General features: G+C 51.4%; 1 protein-coding gene across 1 annotated transcript; it reads left to right on the top strand.

The window, feature by feature from the left end:
* Positions 1-420: 420 nt before the first annotated feature.
* PEA15 (proliferation and apoptosis adaptor protein 15) lies at positions 421-10,507 on the top strand. The gene is made up of 4 exons (XM_066362036.1): positions 421-560; positions 6,378-6,551; positions 8,225-8,380; positions 8,532-10,507. Exons 2-4 carry the CDS (start codon positions 6,380-6,382, stop codon positions 8,594-8,596), a joined length of 393 nt encoding a protein of 130 aa, XP_066218133.1. The 5' UTR covers positions 421-560; positions 6,378-6,379; the 3' UTR covers positions 8,597-10,507.
* The last annotated feature ends 1,279 nt before the right edge of the window (positions 10,508-11,786 follow it).

The following is an 11,786-nucleotide window of genomic DNA, read 5'->3' as shown; positions in this document are numbered from 1 at the left end:
CAGGTCTAGCAAAGGAGGCCTCAGTATTGCTTCTGGGCCCCTCCCCCAACCTCCACCCTCACCGTCCAACTGGATAGTCTTGGCAGTCATGACCCATGACCCACAGGTGGGGGTAGAGGTTTTTCCAAATATTGGTCAGGCTAAGAGGACCCAGAGGCCAAAGGCCTTCCAAACCCTTAAACTCTAACTCACTCTGTGTGTCTCCTAAGGTCTTAGTCACTCTAGTCATCCTTAGAGCGTCAGAGGAGGAAGAGTGTCCCCATTGGGAAACAATTAAATCTGAGAATTGGGTGTTGAGGTTTAGGGGAGAAGGCAGCGTTCTCCTTCCTCCCGGGAGTCTTCCAGATCCCCCATCCCCTCGGTCGCGCCCCCCTCCACTACCGCTCCTCCCCGGCTCTGACGTCACGGTCAGCCGGGTGGGGTGAGGCGGCGCTGGGCTCGGGCTCCGGCTCCGCGGGCGGAAGCGGCGCGGCAGCGGGAGCCGAGGAGGAGGCTCCGGACGCTGCTCAGGAACCGGGGACACAAGAGTGCCTGCGCCCTGCGCACTCAGCCCCGAGGCGGTGAGAGGGACCAGGGGGATGTGTCGCGGGGAGGGGGCCGATTTGGAGTCTGGGCTTGGGGGTGGGGGGCGTGGATCCGGACGCCCGGGCTGATGGGGAACCTGGGGCCCCGGGCGGGTCCGTGGGATCAGGCCCCTGGGCTCCGTGCCCAGCGGGGTGCCTCCAGCTTGTGCCAGAGGCGGAGCGGCTCCGGCTGCCCAGACCCTGCTGGCCAGCGGCTCCGGAGTCAGACGGGCCTGCTTCCCGCCCAGCCGGCTTGGCAGCGGTCCCCTCCCCTCCTCTGGCTGCACTCGCCTCGGGGGCAGTCACCTTCCCGGCCCAATCCGGCCTCGTCTCACAGCAGCCCCGTTGGTACCTGGCGCCCCCCCCCCCTTCACCTGGGAAAGAGGTGGGATTGGCGACAGCTTGTCCGGTGGGAAGGAAGGATCTGGGGGTGTAGAGGAGGGAAGTAGCTAACGTAAAACCTCTGATTAGTTTCATATAATCCGTGTCAAAACTGACAGGGACACACACTCAAGAGACACGCCAGCACATGGTGACACACACCCATGTGACTCCTTCCCACATCTCGCACACAGCAGATCACAAACGTCCCTGTACTACACATCCACCACCACCCCCCCCCCCCCCCCACACACACACACCTCACCCCACTGCCTTCCACTTTCAAGTCTCCTGGAAGAACGTCAGTCTAACAGAACAGCTGAGTTGGGGACACTGTCTCCGAGTCCATCCTAATTTTCTGGGCATCTTCTCCTAGGCCTGGGCTTCAGAGACTGCCTTTCTTTAAAACAGAGGGAAAAGATGGGAAAACTCTTGGTCTTACTCCAGGACAGGGAGACAGGAACATGAGGGCAAATGAGCTGGGTGCTCTGAAACTGGGTAAATAGGGAGAGTAGGGGCTGCTGGTGGCCACTCCAGCCTAGGGTGCTGGGAGTGGCTGGTTTCTAGGCACCAGAGTGGTCAAAGGGTAGAGGAGGGGGTGGAAGCAATGGAGAGGAAGAAGAATGAGTATGAGTCAGCCAAGGATGGAGCCCAAGTCAGAGAGAGAGAATGAGGGGAATGTGTGTGAGAGGGACAGAGACACTGTCAGGGAACTGGGAGAGGGAGGAAGGGAGAGACAGAGATGATGGTCAGAAGAATGGGAAGACTGCTGGGGAATGGAGTACAGAGGCTCAAATTAGAGGAGGAAAGCAGGACGCTGGTGAGATGTGGTGAGATGAGAAACCACAGGGAGTTAGGGAAACATGCTGAATCTATGTTTTGTTTCTCCACTACCCGTCTGGCCCTCAGGCTGTCAGAGCGATTAGCTTTAATTGCTCTTCCCTTTGTGGTTAAACACTGTGTTGGGGAAATTGCCAGAGATACCCTAGGCTGCTGACTGCACTGGTTGCCTACTTCCTCACTTCCCTGACACCTGTGCCCATTGCGTGTGCATGTATTGTCATGCATGAAGAAGAGAGCCACAGAGTCATGCCCTGCATGCTTTCCTCACTCTCACACAGATCTTCACATACAGTGCAATGCGGGACATCACCAACCTGTATGCAGTCAACCAATCCAGGCTCCTCCCTACCAGACTTTTATCTTTCTACAGCAGGGAAGCTACTCCTTCCTAATAGAATAGTAGCTTGTATATTCAGATGGGGAAACTGTGTCACAAAATTTGGGAGTTCTAAGTATTCATGGCTACCACCAAGTGGGATAGTATGAAGCCCATTTTGAAAGGAAAGGAGGGAGAAACTGAGAGACCGGGGAGAGAGGAAATGGATAAGGAAGAGACAAAACAGTAGGGAGAGACACAAGCCGAGGGAGAATGCACCCACCCCTTCCTCATCATCAGGTGGTCTGCCTGGTCCAATGCCAAGTATCTCCTGATAACCCTCATAGACTAAGGGCCAAGGGCTTCATACTGTCCCTGTGCCCAGGGGTGGCCCATTTTGCTTCTTGGACTGAACTGAACATCCAAAGACCCATGTATCCTGCTTCTGGTCACCCCAGGCTGACTCTGGAATCTTAGAGTCCTATTCTTCATAATAGGAAAAAAGATACCCCCACAGACATCACACACAAAAGCTGAATCGAAGCTAAAGGAATGAGTTGAATGTGATATTGATGGAATAATTAGGGATGAACTACAGGACTTGAATTTGGGGCCAGATAAAATTTAAAATAAGAACCCTGCACTCTCCCCATTCTTCTGCTCCTTATACTGACCTTTCTCCCCCCCCCCCCCCCTCACAAGACTAACGGACTTGAGTGCCTACAAGCCCCCTTTTGCCTACTGCTGGGATCTTCAGGTCTTTGCAGTTGTGTGGGATGGCCCCTCCCCTCAGCTTTAGCTGCTGCAGATGTGCGGGAGGGAGGGGCAGCAGCTCCTAATCCTCAGGCTTTCTTTTTACATTTATTAAGGATTTGGAAGCAAATGCTAGGGAGAGGGGACAATCATTAATTAATGTCAGAATGCACCGAAATTTTGTTAAGCTGCTCAAGGTGCCCAGAGGCCTGCTCCTTCCTCCCCCAGGGCTCACGGAGTCCCTGTCATGCTCCCCTAAGAGGTCAGTCAGTATCTAATGAGTCTTACTCCCTTCCCTTCTGCTTCAGTGTTCCAAGTTGGTGGAACCTTTGGCAGGGCTCCACCTGGGGTCAGCTTGGAAGGAGAGGGAGGAAGGAAGGAAGGAAGGTGTGAGGAAGCCATGAGCAGAGCACAGAATGATCTGGGAGGGAAGGGGCTAACTTCCTGGCAGCCTCGGCGCCGGTTCCTGGTTCCTGCCCTGGTATCCTGTCCCAAGAATGGCGTCACCCAGCCCGGCAGCCTCTGCATTGCTCCAGAGATCTAGAGGACTCCTCAGAGCTAGGGATGGGCAGGAGACTGCCATAGGCCCGGTAGGGGTTCTGAGTCTTAGTGAGACAAGTGATATGGAGGGTGAAGGAGCCAAACTCCTGCCAAGCCCCAGCATGGCCAGACCACCCCAGGGACAATGGTCAGTGAGACTTCAGAGGCCATGTAAGGAGATTACACCTCCTTACACCCCCAAAACTCCCCCCAAACTATCTTGCTCTTGCCTCAAATGGGATCTCTCCAGGGAGGGAGGCAACCCGCTGCCTTTCCCTGCGCTCTCAAGGGGCCTTACTCTGCTTTGTGTTGTCTGTTCTTACAACTCCCCACACGCCCTCCCATCCAGTGGTGTCATTATCCTGATGACTGAGGTGGGGGCACCCAGAACAGAGGTTGCCATAGTAACTGCAGAGCTGAGGTGGCAGCCTTCTCCTGGGCTCTGCTCCCTGTTCCCCTCCCCCCAGGATTCCTCATTTGCAGCCTGTTCTCTTTCCCTCTCCCAACCCTAGCTCTCTTCCTCCATTCTGTAGGATTCCCTCACCTTCCTTTTCTCCAAATGTGAGCCTGTGGTCATCTGTCTTCTTACATATCTCTCAGCTGGTTCAGACACACAAACACAGACCCACTGAACGAGCCACTGCCTCCTCCCATACCTGTGTCCATACCCAGGGGCGAGCATCCCTAGTGGAACCCTGGCACACACACACTTACCCCTGCCAATCTAACAGGCCCACCCCATTTCTTCTTATAGGTTTCACTCTTAAAAAGCTCCTCACTATCCCCCATCCTATGTGGGTATCTCACACACATTAATCCCTCCTCTCCCACCTCCCCTGTAAGTGTTTTAAATTCAGAGCCCTAAATCTTAATTCCTCCCAGGAGATATTCTCTCTCTCTCTCTCTCTCTCTCTCTCTCTCTCTCACACACACACACACACACACACACACACACACACACACACACACACACACTCTTTCATCCCACCAGATCTATTTACAAACTCTTCCATGTGAAAGCAAGGCAGGATGACCCTACATTTTGTTCCATTTTCCAACTGAGGGGTTGGTCCGAGGGTCTCCTCCACTGGGGCGGGATCTTCTTGGAGACACCCTACCTCCTTCCCATGCTGCCCATTTCTTTTCAGTTCTCACACCCCTGCCTCCATTATTGTTTTCATCTCTGGACCTTTTTCCCCATCATCCCTTTTGCTCTCACCCCCCTTTTCTGCCCTCGGATTATCAGTGGAGGGGGCAGCTGGGCTCCAGAGCCTGCTGCTGTGACCTAGATTTCAAGCAGAGACGGTTCCTGGTGCTGACAGTCAGAGAGCATTGTTCCTGGCCCAGCCTGGCAGGGCTACTGCTGGGTCCTTCTGTCTGGTTGCACCTGGGTGTGCAAGAAGCATGTCTATAAGTGCCTGTTTCTTTGTGGGGTCATGCTGGCCCTGCTGCCTGGATCATTGTGTATGTGTGTCACACTGCCTGCCACCAAGGAAGGCTTGCTTGCTCTGGTACAAGTAGGGGGGCTGGAAATGGGGACTTTGGGGTTCCCTGCCTTTTACTATGCCATGCTTCTCTGCCTCAGTTTCCCTGCATATAGGCCAGAAACAAGGAAAATAGGGAGTGTCAACCAGCCCCCTTCTGTCACATTCCCAGCCCACTGCTAGTGTGATTTGGGAGCAGTCTCAGTCAAGTACAAGGTCATTTAGCTCCTTGTTGCAGTCTTTGGTCTAGCCAAAGAATGTCTATGACATAATTTAGTTTTAAAAATGCATTACTTTTCTGATTATAAAATTTAAACTGATTGTGAGAACAAAGCCCCCTTTTTAAACTCACTAGAGTTTCACATTTTATCAAATCCAGGAAGTTCATCCTAAGGTCTGACCTTCTTTCTTCCTGTTTTAGCAAGTTCTTATCCTAGTGAGTAGCCTTGAATGTTCTTACTTTTCACCTACAATGCTTCATGAAAGAAGGGTGGGGTAAAAGCCTAGGTGAGATCTAGCCTTGCCCAACCCCTTTTGGGAGGCCTTGCTTAAGATAGTGCCAGTCAGATGTTGATGCAAACAGGAGTGGCAGCCCCCGTCCTGCCAGACTCTCCCAATGATACATCTAAACCTCTTCCTCCTGCCACCCAGCCAAGCCTGGGAACTGGGCAGGAGGCCAGAGCCAGCCACTTGGTATTCTTGGGCGCTAGGGCTGAAAACACAGCACAAAGACTAGGAGAGGGGGCTGTATGGAGGACCCACAGCAACCGAGAGAAAATGGTCTCCACAGAAGGTGATGGTGGCCTGTTGCTTCCCCTCTCTGCCCCCATGCCCTGAACCCTAATGACTGAATACAGGGCTGAGCAAAGAGGGACCAGGGGACCATTAGACCGAGCAACTAGTCATCCATCCAAAATGAGTCATTTGTGGGGTGGTGGGGAGTTGAGAGACCGCTTTGCTTCTGGGTGAAAATGGAAGCTAGAAAACAGGATCCAGCCAACCACCTCCAGCCCCTGCTATTTAGCTTCTCACTACCACAGCAAGCCTATCCCTGTGGTCATGGTTTTGGAGTGATTTTTTTGTTTTTTGTTTTGCTGGGGTTGAGGATGGTTTGCAGGTGGGTGAGGTGACTCTTTGGGGGGGGGCATGGAGGCAGCTGGTGAGAAACTCGTGAGCAGGTTGCTATGGTAACCGCCTCCTCAGTCTGGGGAGCTGTTGCCAGGGTTACAGTTAGAGGGGTAAAAAGGAAGAAAAAAGATGGGGGGAGGCAGTGTAACTTGTCACTCCAGGCTCCAGCCTGGTCCCTAGCTTCCAGTATCTTCCTGTCTGCTGCCCCCTCCCTTCTGTCTTTTCTCTTTCCAGCCCTGGCTCTCCCCACCCTCCGTGTTCTAGGCAATTGCCTGGTAGGGTAGAGGAGGGTGTGGGAAGGACCAGTGAGTGAACCAGATTCCATACTTCAAGCTCAGCCTCCTCTCCCTTTGTTCCTCCCAACCCCAGTCATGGCCGAATATGGGACCCTTCTCCAGGACCTGACCAACAACATCACCCTTGAAGATCTAGAGCAGCTCAAGTCAGCCTGCAAGGAGGACATCCCCAGTGAGAAGAGTGAGGAGATCACAACGGGCAGTGCCTGGTTTAGCTTCCTGGAGAGCCACAACAAGCTGGACAAAGGTGGGGAGGGGACAAAGCCGTCCTGCCAGCAGCCTTTCTGAGGCTCAGTTCATTCAGCAAATAGAAATGAACTCCAAGCTCCTATACACCTCTGTACTCTTTTCTTTTTAAATGAGAGGGGAGGCAGGGGAGATGTGCCTGACCAGGATCCACCTAGCAGCTGCCATCTGGGGCCCATGCTTGAATGAACTGAGCTATTTTTAGCACCTGAGGTTGATGTGCTCAGACCAACCGAGCTATCCTCATCTCCCAGGCCAATGCTGGAACGAGTTGAGCCACTGGCTGCGGGAGGGGAAGAGAGAGGAGGGATAGAAGGGAAAGAGAAGCACAGATGGTCACTTCTCATGTGCCCTGACCAGGAATCGAACGCATGACATCCATACGCCAGGCCGAACCTCTATCCACTGAGCCAACTGGCCAGGGCCCGTGCTTTCTTGTCTGATAAGGCAGGGCAAAACTGAGATGATCTAAGAGTGGAGGGGCTCTAGGGGCATGGTTTACATTCTTCCATATGTTCCTTGTCAGTAAAAATCATTACTCAGATACAATTGTGCTATTGTTGTATTTAACAGAACATTAAAATAGAAGTTGAAAGTGATAAAATTTAAAATAAAACAAGTTCTAAGATTTTGAGAGACCACTGATCCAGGAGGGGCTTTAGGGAGGAATTGATTTATGAAGATGATCCTGAAAGGTAAGTGGGATTTCAAAGGCAGGAGCCAAAGGAGGCCATGCGAGGCCAGGTCACAGAGGTGGGAGTGTCTGGTGTGCTGGAAAAGTAAGAAGTCCTGCTTTGCTTCCTGGGACATAGGGTATGTTTAGAAATGACTGAAAAGGTTAAGTTAAGGCTCTGAAGGGCCTTCAGTGATAGGGTATTTGATAAGTGAAGAATCTGAGTGGAGCATGGAGAGCCAGGCTGAGAAGGATGTTACATTTAGACCACTGCAGTAGTCAAAGGGGAAGGGCCAGGGAAAAGGTCAGAGGGCACCTACAATCTCCTAGAACTGGCTACAATCATGGAAATCCTCCACTGCTCATGGCTGTGCCTTCTTTCATTCATAATTACTTTTCTTCAGTCCTACATGTTACCAGGAAATTTCTTCTGAAGCTTACTTGGAGGAAAAGTGGAAGAGGGACAGGGTGGGTGTTGAGTATTTGAAAGGTCAGTTAATTTTATTCTGCCCCCCTCCCAGCACAGTATTTAACCTAAATCCCTCATCTGCCCTTCTTGGGAACAGTCATCGGTACTAGTTTGGTGACTTAGCTTTTCCTCTTTTGAGAGATGAGAAGTGTCAACCTGTAGTAGTGGCACTTCTAGTTGTTCACTGATTGCTTTTCATATGTGCCTTGACTGGGGGCTCCAGCTGAGCCAGCGACCTTTGGGCTCAAGCCAGTGACCATGGGATCATGTCAAAGGCCCCACGCTCAAGCTAGTGACCTCAGGGTTTCGAACCTGGGACCTCAGCATCCCAGGCAGACATGCTATCCAGTGCTTCACCATCAGTCAGGTTGGTGCCTTAGCTTTCTTTTCTTGGATAGTAGCTCTTCTTCTATTGCCCTCTCCAGTAACAAATGTGAACAATTCGGCCTGGTTCCAGAAGCCTGGTCTTGTAGAAAGGGGGAAGCTGATCTCTACAGCTTAGCTCTGACCAGCCTTTCCTGCCTTGCTTCAGACAACCTCTCCTACATTGAGCACATCTTTGAGATCTCTCGCCGTCCTGACCTACTCACTATGGTAGTTGACTACAGAACCCGTGTTTTGAAGATCTCTGAGGAGGATGAGCTGGACACCAAGCTAACTCGTATTCCCAGTGCCAAGAAGTACAAAGGTAAGTGGTCATGCCTTGACTGTGCACTTCTGCCCCTTCCCATGGCTGATCCTTGGAGTGCTTAGATTCTAGGAGCATGAAGGCTAATTGATGTTCAGTGGGCCTGTCTCCCACAACTTCTGTTCCTGGACACGTCCCTTTTTGCCCCCAGACATTATCCGGCAGCCCTCTGAGGAAGAGATCATCAAATTGGCTCCTCCACCGAAGAAAGCCTGAATAAGGGGGAGGAAGAGGAAGGTTGGACCTCCACAGAACCACTCCCTTCCCCCAGCCTCCAAGGGAGGGGGCAAGGGCAACCCCCCCCAAAACCTACCCACTTACTAACCTGGTCCTAACCCCCTTACTGCGCGCGTGCGTGTGCGCACGCTCTGGCTGTCTGTCTACATGTCTAGCTCATCTAGCTCCTCTTCCTTGTGAGGGGCTGGGGATCAGAGGCTGGGGTGGGAGGGCTGTTTTCCCACTCTAGGGAAACTATGAACACAGAAATAGACACATTCCTCCTACTTTCCCTTCCTCCACTCTTCCCCCACATCCCTCAAGTGAGAGCAGAAGAAAGGATCTGCATTTTCCTACATTAAGAAGCCAAGGTGGGGGGCAAGACACAGGAGAGGCAGGTGGATCTAATACGAAGCAGTGGGAGGGAAGGTGGAGGCTACCCAACAGCCACCTGAGAGGGACAAAGAGAAGCCAGAGTTCAGTGTTCACTCCTCATGCTGGGCTGGCTACAGTCCTTTCCAGCTATTCCTCAGGCTGAAGGGCCTAGGGACCAGCTGGTCCCTCTCTGTTCCCCTCGTATGGGCCTAAGATGGGTATGAGCCAAGGATCTAATGACAGAGACCACTGGATCCTTTCTTGGCCCCAAAGTTCTAACTCAGCAGAGCACCCAGCATTAGATAACCCCCACCCCGTCTGCTCTGGAGAGACTGCTGGGAGAATGGCCCACTGAGCCTAAGATGGAGCTAAGGGATAGAGAGAAGGGCCCCTTTTCCACCCCTTTATTCCTGCTCAGACTGTTGCACATACTGACCCCAAACCCAGGAGGTAGGGGAATGAGATCCTTAGGTTTTAACTTCAGTTCTGCCCCCAACTATTAGGGTCCCAGAGTGGTTATTATATGAAATTTTCCTTCTTTCCCTGGTCTAGAACACCCCAACTCCGAAAGAAGGGAAGAGCTACAGTGTTTTCCTTTGCAGTGACCCCCAATTCAATTCAGGAAGGGACTGGGTAACCATTCTCTTTTAGTATCCTGGCACCTTGGGCTTATGAACACCTCCTAGCCAAATAGCTAGAGTACAGTGACCCCAGCCTCCTGCCTGTCCCCACCCTGACCGTGCTAACTGTGTGTACATATATATTCTACATATATGTATATTAAACCCACACTGCCATGTCTGCCCTTTTTTGTGGTGTCATTAACTTATTGTCTAGGCCAGAGCAGGGGTGGAGGGGAATGCCACAATGAAGGGAGTGGCAGAGTCAAATGGCTACAAAGTCAAAACTTTTTTTTTTAACTTTAAATTCACATGCAATCTCAAGAGACTATTTAGAGAAAGTTTAAGTTAGGAGCTTTTAGGATGTGGAAGCAAAACTCGAATGGGACGGGAGGGCTGGCTGTTCAAAGAGGGAAGCGAGCAGAACGGTGTAAGAGCGCCCTCTACTCCAAGCCCAGCCCGCCTGCCCCTCTGGCCGCTGCTGGGGACACCTGCCTTAACACCTACACCTGGAGTACTCCACAGTTTTGCCTTAAAGGACCCTCCCAGTTCCCCCAGCCCTGTCTGGCTTCTCCCTCAAGTAGAGAGAAATACTTGTAGAATTGGAGGGGTAACGAGCATGAATTGTCTTTCCAGTCAGGATATGTTATTTGAGAGCAAGAGAGTGAGAGAATGAATATGAATGTGAATGAATAGGGGTCTTCCTTTGAAAAGGGAGGATAAGATGGGGAGAAGACAGACAGGGTCATTTTCAGCAGTCTAGTAATTTTTCCGTAAGGCAAAATAATCTAAAAAGACTAACCCTAACCCCTCCTATCCCCTGTGCTGCTGTGAGACTGCTCCATCCTGTGCTCCTCTGTGTAGTGTGCACGGCCTTGTTCTAACCCTGGAATAAAGGTGATTGACTCTAACTGTATCTGACTGATTCTAGAATTTATATGAATGATCAGGATTTTGGAGCCTCTGAATGGCTGGGAAGGGAGGGGAAGCAGTATTTACCCCAAATCCCTGACTGCAGCCTGAACAGAGGCCAGGAAAACACCCCTAACAGTGTCACCCCCCTCCCCAGTCTCCTCTATATTACTGAGCTGTGGGGTCTATTCCATTTCCTAGTCTCCAGTTGAAGCCCAAGCACAGGAAACATGGATATCCCAGATTGGACTTCATACAATTGTAATAAGGGCAGGGCCAGGCACCTATATTGGAAGGAGCAAAAATAGTTCGTCACAAATGAATGGCCCACATATCACACAGAGCAGCAGTTGGGGAGGGGTGGGGGAAAGTTTTACTAAGAGAAAATACACAACAAATTCCAGAGTGCAGGGGTTTAGCCCACTCCATCACCCACCCCATTAGCAACAGGAACACAGACCACTCAGTCCCTACACATTCCCGACCTCAGAAAGGAAGTACAGCAGCTGAGCTGCTAGGAAACGGGGCAGGAGGAAGTGCCTGGGAATTCCATCCTTCCCTCTTCTCTTCGTTCCTGGCTGGTTCTAGAATATGACTGTCTCAGGATGCAGAATTCCTGGTTGGGAGTGCAAAGAGATAGCAGCTAAAGCATGTAAGGGCAAGAATTCAACTGGGACTTCCGTATTCAGTGACCAGTGATAAGACAGGTGGTCCAAGGCCCAGCCACCTTAATCAATCATAGATTAATGGCTTGTCCTTCAATCCCAACATATCTAGATGTGAGTAAGGTAAAGTCAAACCCAGGAGGTCTTTTCCTACATATATTCTTCCATAATTAGGAAGATAGCTGTTGTGAGGTTGGATGGTATAGACAAGCAGCTTAAAACAGCAGCAGCAGCTAAAGCTAAGTGTCTTCTGTAACACACAGTATTGGGACAGTGCAGCCACAAGACCTTTCCTGGAGTCAAAGTTTGGTCAAGTTTGAAGGACGGGCCAGTCTCTTGTTAGAAGAACCATCCTGGGAACCCCCACAAGACTTAACGAGAGGTAGATCTGAGGTAAAGAGCTGAAAATTTCCTGTCTCCCCAACCCTGAAACCATGGAGGAAAGCAGGGAAGGGAAAAATCAAGGATTCCACTCTTGAGCCTCTTACCACTCAAGGGGTGAGCCCCAATCTCTAATGGCCATACACAGAGGTAGGCTGACCCCAGGTGTCACCTCCACATCACTGCTCTCACTCTCTCCTGTAAGTCCCTTCATTCCAGTCACAGAGAACATGTAGG

Source organism: Saccopteryx leptura, chromosome 2 (assembly GCF_036850995.1).
Source record: "Saccopteryx leptura isolate mSacLep1 chromosome 2, mSacLep1_pri_phased_curated, whole genome shotgun sequence".
NCBI lineage: Eukaryota > Metazoa > Chordata > Mammalia > Chiroptera > Emballonuridae > Saccopteryx > Saccopteryx leptura.
This window is presented reverse-complemented; position numbering and strand designations above follow the sequence as displayed.